General features: G+C 38.9%; 1 protein-coding gene across 1 annotated transcript in view; it reads right to left on the bottom strand.

Moving 5' to 3' along the window:
• LOC127645734 (uncharacterized) overlaps positions 1 to 18,130 on the bottom strand; it is a 67,947-nt gene that overhangs the window by 13,078 nt on the left and 36,739 nt on the right. The window contains exons 8-10 of the mRNA XM_052129396.1: positions 11,902 to 11,941; positions 11,317 to 11,463; positions 9,481 to 10,377 (exon numbers count right to left, since the gene is read on the bottom strand). Coding sequence (XP_051985356.1) covers positions 9,481 to 10,377; positions 11,317 to 11,463; positions 11,902 to 11,941 — 1,084 coding nt within the window. The remainder of the gene's footprint in view (positions 1 to 9,480; positions 10,378 to 11,316; positions 11,464 to 11,901; positions 11,942 to 18,130) is intronic.

Genomic DNA, 18,130 nt, shown 5'->3' with positions numbered 1-18,130 from the left:
ATGATTTAGATCAGAAAGATTATTATGAGTTAAATATTAATTACATTATAAAACTTACTAAAAATGCTCAAATTAATGTTCTCTTCAACATCTTCCAAACCTAGCCCTAGTCTGGTTCAATGAGGCACTGCATTCAAGCTAGACAGATAACTTTCTGCTGAAATACTATATCCAAAGCATTTTAAAACAAACGATAAAAGCAATTCTGTTTGCTTAAAACTAAATTGTGCTGGTACACAGCAGGCTTAACACAGCTATGTAAAGATACCTTGTAAAGGTATGCAATGGAGGAGTCAGGAGACAGTGAACAGTTGTGGTTAGTGTTTATTTCCTCCACACACAAACAGGTTAAACAAAAACAATGGCTCTCAGTGGCCAACTCAAAATAAGGCTTGTGGAACTATAATGTTGCAGTCTTTTTTATTGCTGCCAGTCCTCCAGACTTTAGTCCCTTGCCACACTCTCTCCCACTCTGATGCTCTGGCATGCCTTATGTCTCCCTCCACAATCACTATAATGAGACAGGTGTTAAAGAGCAACATGCAGGTTGGACACCCCTATATAGCATAGTGTATGTTGATGATAAAACAACTAGATTTTCTGACCTGGAGTAATATATATTTAGCCATTAACGATATTTTGAGATACATTTTGAGAAAATGTGATAAAATAACTTCCTCGTCTATAAAGCACTAACCGGAAGTGACGATGGCCGAGGGAGTCTGGTCAAGCTCAAGCTCAGGTTACAATGGATGCGAATGAAGAAACCGAGTTCTCCGGTGTGGATGAACATGCCTATGATGGCCCACAGGCCTATAATTATGAGCCTCCTAGGCGAGATAGAAGCCAGGGGGAGATCAGGGGGAGGAACAATGGGCAGAGGAGAGAAGTAGAGTTGTGGTGTCAAGAAACCCAGTGGCGAATAGGGCAAGTGACTTGGTGAGTTAATGTAAGTTAGCACCGTGGCTAACGCTGGTTCATCTACTGTAGGGCTAGTACCTTGGTGTTATGCAATAAATCTGCTTTAGCAAACATACGTTCAACCTTGTTCTTGATTAAACATCCAATTAGATTGTCTTAATTTAAGCCAGCAACGTTTTGTTTTCTCATATTCTACGCTGACAGTGATTATGCAAACACAGAGAGAGAAGGAAAAAAAAAACCACACAATAACATAGAATACAAGCTTAGTTACCAGTTACCAACTGGATCAGTAATAAATCAGTAAATAAAAAGAGATATAAAACCAAAGCAACTCTGACAAGTCAAAAAAATCTAGGGGATTTCTACATATTGAGTAATACATTTGGACCTTGCAATTTACTGGAGAGTATAACGTTAGCCTACGGGGATACAAAATCAGACGGGAGGGCGACGGGAGAACAGTTTGAATTGAAATGCGGGGGAAACAGGAGAGTTGGGCTAGCTTCCTGCCAATAGCTATAGCATTGTGCAAACTACTAAATTCATTTCAGAAGGCAGACAATTACGTTACGACAACCTGTCCTAAAGCTCAGTCTCTCTCGCTCTCTCTGTATTATTATACTAAATAAATATTAAATATTTAATATTATAAAAAATATATTATATAAAAATATTATACCACTATTATTATTACGAAATTACACAAATTAAGAGTTAAAATAATTAAAAGTAAGACTTACTCTGCTAAGTGCTCGTTTTCGTTGCACAGAATGTCTGCTAACATTAGCACTTGGTCCTCCAGTCCCGCCCGCGCCAAAATCCGGTGTACTTTGACGGTGGACTTGATTCCATCGAGTGCACCGAGGGAACAGCATCAGTAATCAGCCTCACGTGGTCCTTACACCGAAATCCCATCCGAGACTCCAACAAATCTCCAGGTCGATAATTCTCCGGAGTGAAATGTGCACCACAAACGACTGAGTGTGTGGTAACAGACGCGGCAGTGAAGCCTGCTCTCTTCACCTGCACAAAACGCACCCAAGAAGGAAAATGATGGACACGATGTCCTGACAGGCTGGAATTCGTGCAACCAGCACAAACACAATAATTTACCATTATGGCTTCTCTAAAACTCGATATAAAAGTTTCTGTCTCTCACTACATCAACACCCAACAATGAGAGAAATGACTGCAAGCTCTTTTATTTGCCTCGCCCTACGTCATATGACGCGTTGCTATAGCGGGAAAGGCGTATTCCAGAGCCTAGCACATTTTCATCAAAATCTCTACATCAAATGAGATTTCATTAGTAATTTCTACATATGTGTTTTTAAAAGACCTCTGCAGACAATATAAAGTATTAATTCAGTTATAAATTCAACCTGTATGTTGCTCTTTAAAGCAATTACAGCCCAGGTGATGACCTTACCGCTTTCCCTCTCCCCCAAACAGACACATGACCGCACCCTCCATGCAACATACCTTTAAAAGCTTGAATTCTCTTCAGGAAAAATATGAATATAAAATGTAACCCATTACCTGCTAAAATCTCCTACAAACGTTGGTGGTATGTTACTGCAGAAGAAATCATCCAGCAGTAGATAATGGATTTGCTGCTGCCAAAAGAACGGTGTGATGTCACGGTCAGCCGAAGGACCCCCACGGTCCCTGCAGGTGATGCCGGAGATCTTTTATATACTCTTTGACGATATATGCAAAGAAAGATCTTTATCTCCTCTCCAGTGCCCATAGTTGAAGGTAGACTGCTGCATTAGCTGAATTAGGCTCCCTTTATAAGGGCTCTGGTGATAGCTGCCTATATTAACGTTCTAAAATAATGCTCTAAAATAATGATGTCTTGCTCGACTCTTTCGATAACATGATCGCTTCCATGACAGGGTTGTCAGCTGCTGTTTATATGTTGTGTTTAGCAGCAGCATGGGTAGATCAGCATTACCATTGATATGTTTTTTTTAATGATTATCATTTTTATTCAAACACAGAAAATCAAAACATAAATATACAAAATCAACTTTTAACACCCACTACCATAACTCCCCATACCCAACCCTACCCCGACTCTCAACAAACACCCCTGTGGTCATACGTGAGCACATACTGTACCAAAGAAAACCAAAAACGAATTTAAAAAAATATAAAAGATCACACACATTAATAACTACCCCTCTCTCTCCACTGATCCACACAGAGAACCCTCCAAGAATGGCAAGTATCTACCCCATTTCCCAAAAACAAATCCAAATTCCCCAGTCTTCTATATGACCCTTCTTCTAGAGCCGCCACCCTACCCATCTCAGAGCACCACTCCTGAAATGGGGGTGCTCCAGCCGAATTCCAACCCTCAAAATCACCTGTCTGGCGACCATAACATTGGTTAGGACCCAATCCTCCACATGTTTATTCCCCACCTCCCAAAACACAGAGTCTGGGGCAGAAAAAAACACGAGTGCCCAAGATACCACATACAAAACTCTGAACCCTCAACCAAAACCCTTGGATTTTAACACACCCCCAACAAACCTGGGTTTAACACACCCCCAACAAACATGTTTTGGGTTGCTCATTTTCATGGGGTTTTCAATTCTCCCTGATTCCCATCATCATTGGGGAACCAAGTCACTTCAGGGCTCGTGGGCGAGGGGATTTATGTTGTGTGACCACTACAAGTCTCTTTTAGCAGCTCTACATGTTGTAGACCCTAACACAGAGGATAATCAGGATCGCCTTAAGAAGTTGCGTTATCTTATGGACCACCTCAAACAAAAATGCCAGCAGCTCTTTCAGCCTAAACAAAATCTCACAACAGATGAAAGTATGGTCAAGTCTAAAGCTCGGTCAGGATTTAAACAATACATGAAGGGCAAGCCTACTTGGTGGGGTTTTAAATTATGGGTAATTGCAACATCAGACTCGGGGTATACTCTCGACTTTAATGATTACACAGGTAGTCATGATGGGCGTGTCACTGACTTGGCCCCCAAAGTAATTAAATCATTACTGCAGCCATTCAAAGACCAGGGCCACAATGTTTGGTTTGACAACTTTTACACATCCCCAGCTCTTATGGTCAAGTTGTTAGAAATAGGAACTAATGCCTGTGGGACATGCAGGGTGAATCGTAAACTGTTTCCTGCAGAATTTAAAGACATCAAAAGATGGGAAAGCAAGACAGCTCGTGGGGATATGAGGTGGTGTAGGATTGAGGGGAATATACTTGTAATTCAGTGGAAGGACATGCGTGCAGTTACATGCCTCTCTAATTACCACAATGCGAATGGCTCAACCGAAATTACTAGGTTTGTAAAAAATTATGGCGACTGGACAAATGTAGCAGCCCTCCAGCCCACTGTCATCAGCGATTATAACAAAAACATGAGCAGTGTTGATGGGTCAGACCAAATGATAAAATCTTACGACGTCCTACAAAATACTTTTTTCCACTTCATAGACATTGCCGTTGTTAATAGTTTCATATTGTTTAAGGAATGGTAACATATTCATGCAGCACCAGGGGATGAGCATAGACTGTTGAACTTAACCCAGATAGATTTCATCTAAAACCTGGAGGGAGGCGGCAGGGAGGGATCGATATTCACGCAAGTTTCCCTTTGCAAACACTAAAGCCTGTATTCCCTCCTTCATCATCACTCCACACAGCCCATGTCCCTACATTTGAAGAGTCCTCTAAGAGATGTTGGCTATGCTATTGGAAAAGTAGGACTGAAAATAAAACTAAAGTACCTTGTTGCATGTCAGGATGTAATGGCAAAACATTTTGATTGGTTCACGATAGGAACTGTTTTCAGTCTTGGCACTCAACTGAGTGTGACCACTTTCGCAAAGAGGCCTAGGTTGGGCTGTGTTTACTGGTGTTGTTCTCCCCCTTCCCACCCTCTCTTCTCTCCACAGGTATTGCAGTTGTTGAGTATTTATGAATTTATATATATATATATATATATATATATATATATATATATATATATATATATATATATATATTCTGTTTTTGCACTCTTTATTATAAATGTATTTACTGTAGTAAGTTCAAAATTTTGATTTTGTATGTTTTGCTGTGTAATTTTAATGTAATTCTAATGTTCAAATTAAGTGTGTTTTTAATTGAACAAATAAAATGTAAATTTCAGTGTTTGTGTCCTTCAATTTCAGATGCAATCTCAATTTATTATTACAGGTGCTCAAAAGGAGTTTTTGAAGAGTGGTCATGTGAAATGTATCTTAATATTCTAAATGTTTGTTTTATTCCGTTTTCCCACTATTCACTAGAATGGTCATAACTTTTAAACAATAGATTATATTTCTAATCTGTCTGCTATTCTACATTGCCCACAAAATTATGCATATTTCATACACTACGTTTCCCTCTAGCTTGTAATTAAAATGGTTGAAAATGCAGTTGTCTGATGAAGTATGGTGGCCAGAGAAGATTTTTATAAATATTGCTGTGTGAAATCTTATTGATAAATTAAATAGCACCTTACGCTGAAAAATTATTGATTTCTATCACAAGCCCAATCTGGGCTAGTTTTGGAAAAGAAAATAGCTCTAAGAGCTTCATTCTCCATAATTTTATCTCAGACAGAGAAGCCCTGTTGTGTGTATGTGTAAGTGTAATGACTATGGGCGGACACATTGTAAAGGTTCCACCCTCCAAACATCTGTTTAAGGAATATTGATGATAAAATAGTTAAACTTGATTAAGTAACAGATTAAACTTTTTTAATTAAATCACACGTGTTAATGCGTTAGTTGTGACAATTCTATTCAGAATACATCTAGGGAATTTACCAACTTGAGAGAGACTGACTATATAGGGACTGATAAATTGATTAATTTTGGATTCAACATCGATTTAGGTTGTCTACCCAATGCCACTATTGCTCAGCTGATATTGTAATTTACTTTACAATCCCTTTTTACTTTTGTTTTAAAAAAGTATTGTAGCCAACAAAACTTAGGTATTAAGGTTGCAAATAGCCTCTCAATGCTTTAATTCTGAGTTCGAGTGTTTAGATTGAAGAACATAAAGCGAAAGGAGATCTCCATCTAGATTGTAAGTAAAAAAGCCTAGTTGCTTATAATTTAGGGTAGTTGAGTATCATTAAAGACACTGTAAGAAGATAACCCACGGCATGCAAGCAGCAGACGTGTGAGGGGCGAGCTCTGCACATTTTGCTAGTTTATTTTCCTGTTATAATAAGGTGAGATTCGATACACCAAGTTACATATTTGTTCTTTGAGGTAAACATGGCAAAGAACTCAAAATCCTCGGGCTCTGGAGACATTAAAAGACACTTACATACTCTAGATGAATTCTCTGATGGGCCTGCTGACCGAGGACTCGATTTGTTTGGCACAGCAGAAGAAATCAACCGGTCCAACATGTTTGTGATGCTGACAAGGTTGTTGCTGACTTGGAGGATCTCACTTTAATACGTTGATTGACTACAGCAATGGGAAAAAAATTCTCTGACTTGGTTACAAGAGTGGCAGATGTAACAGATTGATTATCCGGGAATCATCGAAAAGCTGGAAAATCTCGGAAATAGGAGCAGAAGAAATAACATACTCCCAGACTTTGCAAATTGGAATTCCTGAGCATGAAGAAGGCAGAAAAATTGGGAAATTCCTTGATGAGCTCTTCCAGAGTCTGCTCAATATAATGAGCCATAAGCTGGAAATCAAGCGAGCTCACAGAGTCCTGGCTCGCAGATCTGCTGATGGAGAAAGGCCCCGAATTCAGGCCAAATTTCTGATATCATACCATAAAGATCTTGTGTTGCGCAAGGCGAGGAGCAAAGGAAAGCTTTCTTGGAAGAATCACAATATTTTCTTGCTCCCAGACTTTGCAAATTCGACAAGAGAGAAAAGTGATCGATTCAAGGAGTGCAAGAAACTCTTGCATCAACGGAAGTTTGCTTTTGCACTGATGCTTCCGGCCAAACTGAAAATAAAAACGAAGGATGGCCGCAAAGTATTTACGTGTCCCAAATAAGCACTGTCCTTCATAAATACATTGAAGTAAGCCATTTGCTGTTTCTTATGCGAGTGGATTGACATACACATGATTTTCTGAGGAATCTGGGCACCATTTCTGTTTCTGTTGGTTCTGCCTAGCGGCTGGAGTTTGTTTTGTGGAATATCACTTCCCCTTCAAGAAACTTTTGCATTAACAGAGGATCGCATCTGCACTGGGGTTCCTGGCCAGCTTGAAAGTGGATGCTGGGGATGGTTGCAAAATATCTACATGCCCACACAAAGGATGTCTTTTATAAAGCTGATGGACTGAGTAAGTCATGGTGTATTTTTTTTATGTGGCCTCCGTGTAAATTTGAATCTTGACAATCCAAAAGGCACATGAAGGACCCTCAGACCATAAGAAAAAAAGATTGAACTCATTGGCCTGAATGTCTGGAGGAAACCTGGCATCACCTGGTCAATACCATCTCTACAGTGAAGCATGGTGGTGGCAGCATCATGCTGTGGGGATGTTTTTCAGTGGCAGTAACTGGGAGACTAGTCAGGATCGAGGGAAAGATGAATGCTGCAAATGTACAGAGACATCCTTTATGAAAACCTGCTTCAGAGCGCTCTGGACCTCAGACTGGGGCGAAGTTTCATCTTCCAAAAGGACAACGACCCTAAGCACACAGCCAAGATAACAAAGGAGTGGCTACGGGACAACTCTGTGAATGTCCTTAAGTGGTCCAGACAGAGCCCAGACTTGAACCTGATTGAACATCTCTAGAGAGATCTGAAAATGGATGTGCACTGGCACTCCCCCTCCAACCTCGTGGAGCTTGAGAGGTCCTGCAAAGAAGAATGGGAGAAACTGCCCAAAAATAGGTGTGCAAAGTTTGTAGCATCATACAAAAAAGATTTGTGGCTGTAATTTGTGCCAAAGGTGCTTCAACAAAGTATTGAGCAAAGGCTGTGGATACTTATGTACATGTGATTTTTTTTTTTTCTTTTTTTTTATTTGTAATAAATTTGCAAAGATTTCAAACAAACTTCTTTCACTTTATCATTATGGGGTATTGTTTGTAGAATTTTGAGGAAAATAATGAATTTAATAAATTTTGGAATAAGGCTGTAACATAACAAAATGTGGAAAAATTGAAGCGCTCTGAATACTTTCCGGATGCACTGTAGATATTATTGGACCCTCTCTAGATTATATAGGCTTGGTCAAAGACACGCCCACCTGCTGGCGATGCCAATCAGAAGTTAGAGACATAACCCATGTCTTTTGGGGGGGGGGTGTTAACATCCAAGATTTTTGGTTAAAGGTTCAGAATGATTTGTGTGACGATTTGAACATTCACTTTGTCCAAGACTGCGTATTTTGGATGATGGGTCGGTCATATGGGGGGATAATCATATAAAAAATTTGGTTCTGACCAGTCTCATGATCAGCAGGCAAATAATTTATATATATATATATATACACACACATCATAGGGGGTGTTGTGTGTGTGGGACCACAGGGGGTGTTTGTTAGGGGGTCAGGGTAGGATTGTATTAGTTGAGTTTGAATGTAAAATGTTGATTCCTGGTATATGTGTTTGGTTTTTCTTTGTCATGTACAATGAATCAATACAAAAAAATTAAACACAAAAAAAAAAAAAAGTCCCTAATTGTATCTGTAAAAATGCTTCAGTAAAACAACATTAATTGGTAAACGTGTAGTTACCTTAACATATACAGGACTAAATTTAAATATATTTAATAAGACAATATATGTAGTTATGGAAAGATTGTGTAAATTAAAAAAAAATTCAGATGTAAAAAGTCTAATTTTCTTCTAATTTTTAATATCAGGTATGTACTTTAGGGTGTTTTGTGCTATATTTGATGTAGTTTAGTTAATGTTTACTGTATTATTTTAATTTCACATGTTACCCTGAAGGTGTTTAGTGTTTGTGTGAGTGACACGGAGCACTGTTTCTACATGGTTATTGGTCATTGCTCCTGGAAGGGCCACTACTGATGAACTTGAATGTCATCATACCTTCTGTAATACTATGTACTACAGTGATAAACAATACATTCTAAAGTAAAAAACTGATTTTTACAATTTCAGAAGGTTAATATCAAGTTTATAATTTAACAATATAATCAACGATAAGGCACTGTAAATTATACAGGCCTCAAAGTTACATCCCATAAAGCCTGAAATGTGGTTATCGTATTTTTTTGTGATTTTCTGGCAACCACAGCTGCCAGTTTTTTACCATCATTTAACAGTATTTTCTTTTCAGCGCACCCAGATTAAAAACAGGTTAGAGGGTGTGAGCACAGTGCAACACAGGTTGTACAAGGTTATGATCATTTATACAGTATGCATAAATGCTTTTCTGCATTTTTCTGTCCCTTACCATTATTCTTTAGTTATGACTGTCAAATTACAGCCACCAGATCAAGTGAATTGAATGAAGTTGATCTGACTAGTGAAGACTGACGTGTTACAAAGTGTTGACCCTGAAATTAAATTAGCTCAATATGAAAGTTTTGGACAATGCTTTTTAAAATGAATCTTCAGACTACTTGATTGAGTGAAACTCTTCCCACATGAAGTGCATTTGAATGGCTTCTCTCCACTATGAACTCTCACGTGTGCTTTCATGATTGATGATGTAATAAAACTCTTTCCACAAAAAGAACACACGTGAGGCTTCTCCTGTGTATGGGATATCAGGTGTAACTTTAACTTTGATGCACCCGTAAAAGTCTTGCCGCACTGATCACAGTTAAATGGCTTAAATCCAGAGTGATACTGCAGATGAACTGTGAGATTGCTTGCTTGAGTGAAACTCTTTCCACAGTGAGAACAGGTGAAAGGCTTTTCTCCAGTGTGAATTCTCATGTGAAGCTGAAGATGTCCATTTTGTGCAAAACCCTTTCCACATAGAGAGCATGTAAATGGTTTCTCTCCAGTGTGGATTTTCATGTGACGCTGAAGATGTCCTTTCTGTATGAAACTCTTTCCACACTGAAGGCATGTGAAAGGCTTCTCTCCGGTGTGAAGTCGAAGGTGACTCTTAAGGTTTGCTCTCACTGAGAAACCCTTTCCACACTGAAGGCAGGTGAAAGGCTTTTCTCCAGTGTGAATTCTTATGTGACTCTTAAGATCTCCTTTTTGTGCAAAAATCTTTCCACACTGAAGGCAGGTGAAAGGCTTCTCTCCAGAGTGAAGTTTTAAGTGTGTTTTAAGGTTTCCTTTGTGTGCGAAAATCTTTCCACAGTGAGAGCAGGTGAAACAATGTGTGTCTCTTGTTCTTTTAGTGAAATTATTTTCTGTCTTTAAACCACTAAAAGGCTCTTCACTGTTTTTGAAGTAATCAAATGTGTGATACTGATGGGGTTTATCCTTCACTTCAAGTTCTTGACTTTCTTCTTTTAATTCTGTCAGGTCTAAAATGAAAAATGCAAAAATACAATTGAACCACTATTTAAAGTTAGTAAGCAGCAAAGGCCAAGTATCTACTTTGTGATCTTTTTTTAGGCTGAAGGTTTGTTCTCTCATGTAGATTCTGGTATCATTTGTTTATTTAACTCTTAACTACAGCTGCAAGATCTAGTGAACTGTCTGATGCTTTGATACCTTATGGCGTATTTAGGCCTGTAGCTCATATAATTTGTTCCTAAATTGGGCCAAAACTTGGCAACATTTGAAAATGGACCAAAACTGTTAATAAAAGTCACATTTAAGCAAGCACCTCATTGGTCAGAATGTTTGTGTGCTGTTCCAGGATTTAGCTTATCCCTCAATATACCAGTTATATTCATTTATATACTTGTAAAAAATTAATCACCCTATACAAATTTGAGTAATTTTGTCATAGTTACTCTAAGCACCACTGTCCTTCCTGTGTTTGTTCTGCCTCTATCCAAAAGACAGACGTAATCATATTAATGCTACCTCAGGGATTATTAAACAACTATTTTAAACGTGAAATTACATCTAATGTAGTCACCAAAAGTCTATAATATATACATGTTTTGATTATCTGTTATAGTGACATGCAGACTTACAGATGTCTTCTTCAAAGATCCATCAGGTATGTTTGTGGTTTAAATAGGGATATTGTTTGGTGAATTGGTCAGTTGGGTTGGATTACATTCTCACTTTAAATGAACTGCTCCATAGTTTGTTTGTCAGAGATCACCTCCTCCATGTGGTCTTTTTGGAGCAGTTTTGAGTGCAATTGCTGTGTTCATATGTGCCTAAACGAATCAAACTAAATAGAAAATGCACCAGGTTCTTAATCAAATCCTCTAAACAAGCCGGCTGTGAAAATGGCCTTAATGTCTCTCAACAGACTTTATGAAGAATCAAGATTGAACACCAACCTCTTTGTTCTTCAGTATCTTCATGTTTCATTCTGCATGATTCTGTAATACTGATGTCTTCACACTCCTCTTTAAACTCTTCTTTAACACACTGCATTTTTATAATAGTATGCCAGTTAACTTCAGATGTTATACTTGCAGTTGTTCCTCTTTATATACCAACTTTTTTCTTTCTTCAATTGTAGGATGACCTGACAAAATAAACATATGTGTATGTGTGTATGTGTATGTATGTATGTGTATATATATATATATATATATATATATATATACACAAACCATAAAAGTCAAAAGGTCAAAAGTTGTTTCAAACAATCCTGCACCAAACACATATTTCCATTCCCCAGCACAGTTACTCACAAAGTCTAGAGAAACAAAGATTAAACAATGCAAAAAAAAATATTCAAATTATTCAAAAAAACGAACATATTCAAACCATTAGCTTACATAAGTGTTGAACAAAAGAGCTTTCCTAAATCAGGACTTTAGATGGATTGACAAAAGCAGCAAGAATTTACAATAATACTTACGTTGCTTCGTTCTTCTTCTATCTCACATTTAAACACGACTCTTTCAAATACTTACTATCTATCGCCCCCTGTAGGAAGGGATGATTATTACACCTCTGAGAAAAAACAAACACATTACAGGTTTGAGACAGTTGCTATGATTCCATTAACACTTTGTATGAACATTTTGGCATATTGCATATAATCTGCTGGATTGAAACAACAAGATGCAAATACAATCTCCAAAATGCAAATGAAATACATGTGTTCTAAAAATTAAAAGCCTGCATAGAGATTGCAGAGCAAATAATTGGAACACAAACTTGTGTGACACCCTGTCATTTCCAGACATGAGACAAGTTATTCAAGTCTTTTGTCTATGCATCCTAAACATAAAAAAAAATCTGTTAAATCAAAGTTTAAACCTGAGTGTAGGAGCCATTTTGCCGTAATACTGTGGTTAACCTTTGGGTGGCAGTATATTGAAACGTATAAATAGGTATATATGGGATAGAAGGGCAGGGGTTTCTGGGAACGGAGGAAGTACACAGTTTTTTTTTTTTACTGTGACCATGCTTGTAAACGTGAACAGGTGTTATCAGGCATAGAACATGTGCTTGTCACTTAACGTGTAACTTCACCATGTTTGATTTGGATTCTATCCTACTTGATTGTATTCAACGATGTTAAGTTTGGTGTTGCTTGAACATATTGGAATTGTGGAACAAACAAATGATGACTTCAAACTACTGGTGAGATACATTGTAAACTATTCCTTTCTACAAAATAAAAGACAAACAAAGAATAATGAAGAGAATATTTGCTTTATTGACAAGAGTCAATTACTTGCTCACTCTTTGAACCCAATTCACCTCTGGCTGTGCCATTAAATTGCTCCCTGGCACTTCTCCTCAGGGACAGCTGTGTTCGCTATTGGCTCCTGAGAGGGAGGCCATGAACAGGTATATCAATGATTCTCTTCCCAGCACAGGCGGGGTTCTTCTTCGTGGAGAAGGATGGCTCACTTAGACCTTGCTTAGATTATCGGGGGCTGAATGACTTCACAGTGAAGAATCGTTATCCTTTACCGTTAATGTCCACAGCCTACAAACTCTTGAAGGGAGCGTCCGTATTTATGGAATTACGACGTTGGTGACAGAGAATTTCTGGCTTTACGACTGACTTTGGGTGAGTGGTGTCATCAATTAGAGGGTTCGGGGTACCTTTCGTGGTCAGGACTGATCATCAGAACCTAGAATTAATTTGTAGCGCTAAATGTTTTAACTCTAGGCAGGCTCGCTGGGCACAATATTTCACCTGTTTCAACTTCATCCTTTCGTATCGCCCAGGCTCTAAGAACATCAAGCCTGATTCATTGTCTCAATGTTTCGAAATCTAGACCTCTACAATCCCACCGGATACCATTCTACCACCACACTATACCATGGTGGCCATGGTATCCTGGGATGCGGAGGCTAAAGTCTGTGCTGTGCTACGAAACACTGCGTATACTGCTACATGTCCGGTAAAATAGTTGTTTGTTCCACAATCAGTTCAGACGCACAACCTACAGTGGGGCAACTCATCCAACGTCGCTTGTCATCCAGGGGGAGCTTGCACCCAGAAGCTCATTAGACCGTTTGCTCTGCGCCTGTTCTCTTTGTCCACATCTCTTCAATGGTGGATTCCTCACAAATCTGTTCTGACTACCACAATGCATACACTCACCTACGAACACACTTTTCAAGAAGGATTCCTTACGGATCTGCTCACTGCACAGTCACACACAGTCATCGACAAACACACCCATGCCATGATTTCCACACTTCACCTGGATCTGCTGAAGTTATTATTTACTGTTAATAAATCCTTTGAACTGTTCCTCTTTGCTCTTGGGTCACCTCTGTGACAACTGGAATGTCAGGTGCATTCAGTTATTTTGCCTTCTCCACTTCCTGCATTCAGGCATCCAAAATGTAATCTTCCTCTGATGTGCACAAGTTATGTTGGACACAGCAGCTGCTAACAACTGTTGGAATCCTTGATATGCTCACTTTCACCCTCTTCAGCAGACACCTCCATCTCTCTTATAGCTTTAAAAAAAATGCATTCAACAGTCATGTGTGCATAGCTCAGTCGGTAGTTGAAGTGCCTCTCTTCTCTGGTTGGATAGCAGTTGTCTGGAAATAGCTGATGACAGCCAGGTCAAGAAAGGGTATGCATGCTCATTAAGAAGCTTAATAGGGAACTGTGCACCTTCAATTTACAGTGTGACCACAGAAACAGAAACAGACACAAATGAGGTATGGTACTAGGAGTCTTAGCAACTGTAGCACAAGTAGAAGTAAATATGAAAATAATCTGTTAAACTGTAGGCCCTACAGATGTCTTACCAATAGGAAAATATCATAATTCCCTGCCAGCTGCAATAAGGTGGAGTTTCTTAGCACTCTTGCATTGTGCACACTGCAAGCCCAACCCACATTGATATTGGTAAACTTATTGATGACAAGTCGACAAACTGAATAGCTTACTTAATGGGATATACAAATAGCCTAGCTGTTCAGTAATATTTATGTGTTATGGTGTAACTTTACTCACCAGGAGTGCTCATCTACTTACATCTGCTATAATATGATGGAGTTCCTTTTCAATTAAAATAGTCCTTTGCATCATCACAGAAATTAACAGAGATGTAGGAACCATCGATATCTCTGGCACATAGAGGGATTCCCCATCTCTCCTCAAAGTCATCCACAATCACTTGCAGTTGTTCTTCTTTAGGAATAATAATAAAGCAAGAATAATTTGTAGCAACAAGTTTTGAACTCAGTGCAGGTTGTGGGGTAACATTGTGACTGCCATCCATATATCTAACTGCATGGTTGCACCACTTTTGGCAGAACAGTGCAGTTACTTGCACAGAACATCAAGTTGGCAATGCAGAATGCGGAAGTGTGCAGGTCACTAGTCATCTGTGAATGTCCCAAGCACAATGTTTTCCCACCAATCACTGCCTTCTGCATGGTCTTGTGACCATCAAAGCAGAAACTAAAGCAGCCGACTTCTTTATTTTTTTCCTTCGTCTCCTTTTCCATTCAGTTGAAAGTTGTGTGAGCTGGTTTTATACATTAGATCAGAAAATCTGAAAAAGCCAGATGCACAAGACTTCACACAGCATCTCGAATATTGTTTGCCAACAACATATGCGGTAAAAGACTGAAGTAATATTTGTGCACAGTGGACTTTGACCCTCATGCTGACGGATGTAGTGATGCAATCGGATACTTTTCTACTGCATATACCCTCCCCTTGAAGAAAACCGGATAGAAGTCAACAAAGGAAATGGATTTAAATAACGGCAATGTGTCTCAATTGACCACATGTGATAGGACTATGGATGTTAATGATTAATTTAAAATGAATTCATTGTCGGTAATAATTTGATTAAACTTACTTTTACTATTGTAATTTCATGGCAAATTTCAAGACAAAGTAATTAATTAATCGTGACTGCAGATGTTGTTAAGCCTGTCTATACAGTCACCTGCTGCTAGAGGGCACTTGCATGCCATTATGCGGTTCACAGAAGAAGAGCCAACACACAGATCAGAGATGAAGCTGGCTCAATATAAACAATGTTCGAACATTTCTCGATAAATTAACATTAATGTTTTTTACACACCGTGACAGTGTGTTAAAGTGCATGACAACAAGCACTGTTATGTTATTGTTTCATCCCAACCTACAATTATGTCAGTGATCGCAGGGAAAGCACAAAGGCACATTCTGCTGACAGCATTATTACCGTAGACACTGTATGTTAAGGACTGATGTTGCAGAGTGTTATAATTTTATTAATTTCTAATAACAAATAAGTCCAAAGCTCAGAATATCCCACAATCCACAATGTGAAATTTTAATAAACTCAAATATGTATACAATAGGGGTGTAGAAATATTGTACTGTATTGTTTAGTACGATACAATGCTCTTGATTCAATAACATATGTATCTTACAATACATAAACAAACACAATATAGTGTAATTAAAACCAATCAGCGCAATATTGATAACTGCAGAACAGTCTCTTACCAAGAGAAGTTGCACTGAGCACTCACAGGGCAACTGAGCAACAAACTGTGAGAAGGTTAACAAATGGCAAGTAGATTGTACTGTAGTGGTACATCTTGTCAAATCTGCCAAACAAAGGGGTCATGTCCTGGTGCTACAGTACATCAAACATGTAGTTATATTTATGCCGAAATCTGTGGATTTGTGAGGCAGAAACAGCAGCAGTAAGTTTAACAGCTGCCTCTCCCAGCCAACATTGAGCGTGACATGCACAGAAACGCTCATAAGTTATGAGTCATAAATATTAAAAAATCCTGACTATTCAACGTAAGAAGCCTGTGATTACGTGATACTTATTATCGGCTTTTGACTTTGAAATGTAAACGCACATGTTATAAGCCGATAATAATGCCGGTAAAGTTAACATGCATAGTGAAAAGGGGAAGAGTGCAAAAAAAAAAAAAAGAATCCCATAAGGCCTGCACCCCTGAGTCTTCTCTTTACTGTTGTACATGAAACTGGTGTTGAGCGGGTAGAATTCAATGAAGCTGTCAGCAGAGGACATGGGAGGTGTCTATTTCTCAAACTAGAGACTCTGATGTACTTATCCTCTTGTTAAGTTGTTCATCTGGCCTTCCACATCTCTTTCTATCCTTGTTAGAGCCAGTTGTCCTTTGTCTTTGAAGACTGTAGTGTACACATTTGTATGAAATCGTCAGTTTTTTGGCAATTTCAAGCATTGTATAGCCTTTATGCCTCAAAACAATGATTGACTGACTAGTTTCCTTTTTGCCATTTTTTACCTAATAATGACCTTAAGACATGCCGGTCTATTGCATATTGTGGCAACTCAAAAACAAATACAAAGAGTCGTGTGGCACCATGCGAGGGTCAGATGTGTGAACAATGTGTTCTGCGCACTTTATTCCTTTTGTATCATAATCCGGTGAGATTCGATACACCCTGCTATATAACTGTTTCAAAGACACAAAAGAATTCAAAATCCTTGGGCTCTGCTGCGGCAGGAGAAATTTAATGGCAACTGGCGCGCATGTCTATAATGCTGGCGAAAGTCATAGCAGACCTGGAGGATCTTGCTTTAATACGTTGATTGATTATGGCGAAGGAGGCAAAATTCTCTATTTTGGTTACAAGAATCGGGGATGTCGAGAAATGGATTGATTATCTGGAGTCATCGGAGAGGGAATTAGCTGCTAATCCGCTAGAGACCAAGATAGACTTGGAATGTGTTTGGGAAAAACTGGAGGATTTAGAGAATCATAATTGGCAAAACAATGTCTGAATTGTTGGAATTCCTGAGCATGAGGAAGGCTGAGATATGGTGAAGTTCTTCCCGAGTCTGCTTGACATAACAGGCCATAAGCTGGAAATCAAGCAAGCTCACAGAGTCCCGATCTGCTGAGGGAGACAGGCCCCTATCAGTTCTGGCTAAATTTGAGATCATCTGATAAAAATCTTGTGTCACGCGAGGCGAGGAGTAAAGGAAGGCTCTTTTGGAAAAACCACAGCATTTTCTTGTTCCCAGACTTTGCAATTTCAACAAGAGAGAACCATGATCGATTCAAGGAATGCAAGAAACTTTTACATCAACGGAAGATTGCTTTTGATCTGATGTTTCCGGCCAAACTGAGGATAAATCCTAAGGATGTCCATAGAGAATTTACATGCCCACAACAAGCACTGTCTTTCATAGAGACAATGTGGTGAGTAAACCATTTAGTGTTTCTTACATGGCCCCACGTGAGCTTGACTCGCTAAACATACACTTGACGGTCTGAGGAAGCTGGGTGCAATTTTGTTTCTTTTTGTGTTGGTTCTGTCTAGTGGCTGGAGTTTGTTTTGTGTAATAACACACCTTCAAGAAACTCTTGAATCGATAGGGATCCCTTTTGCACTGATGGTTCCGGCCAAACTGAGAATGGATGCTAAGGATGGCCGCAAAATATTTACATGCCCACAACAAGCGATGTCTTTCATAAAATCAATGGACCAAGGAAGTCATGGTGTGTTTCTCACTTGGCCTCCAAGTGAGCTTGTCTCACGATAAAGCTGGGTACCTTTCTTGTTTCTATTTGTGCTGGTTGTTTGTTTTGTGGAATAACACTCCTTCGGGACAGTTGTGGATGAATCTGCTCATTCTTTGTGCTTATGCCACCTATTGGCTGGAGTTTGTTTTGTTGAATATTTTTCATCTGCTGCACTCATGAACC

Source organism: Xyrauchen texanus, chromosome 6, assembly GCF_025860055.1.
Source record: "Xyrauchen texanus isolate HMW12.3.18 chromosome 6, RBS_HiC_50CHRs, whole genome shotgun sequence".
In the NCBI taxonomy this organism is placed as follows: Eukaryota; Metazoa; Chordata; class Actinopteri; order Cypriniformes; family Catostomidae; genus Xyrauchen; species Xyrauchen texanus.
This window is presented reverse-complemented; position numbering and strand designations above follow the sequence as displayed.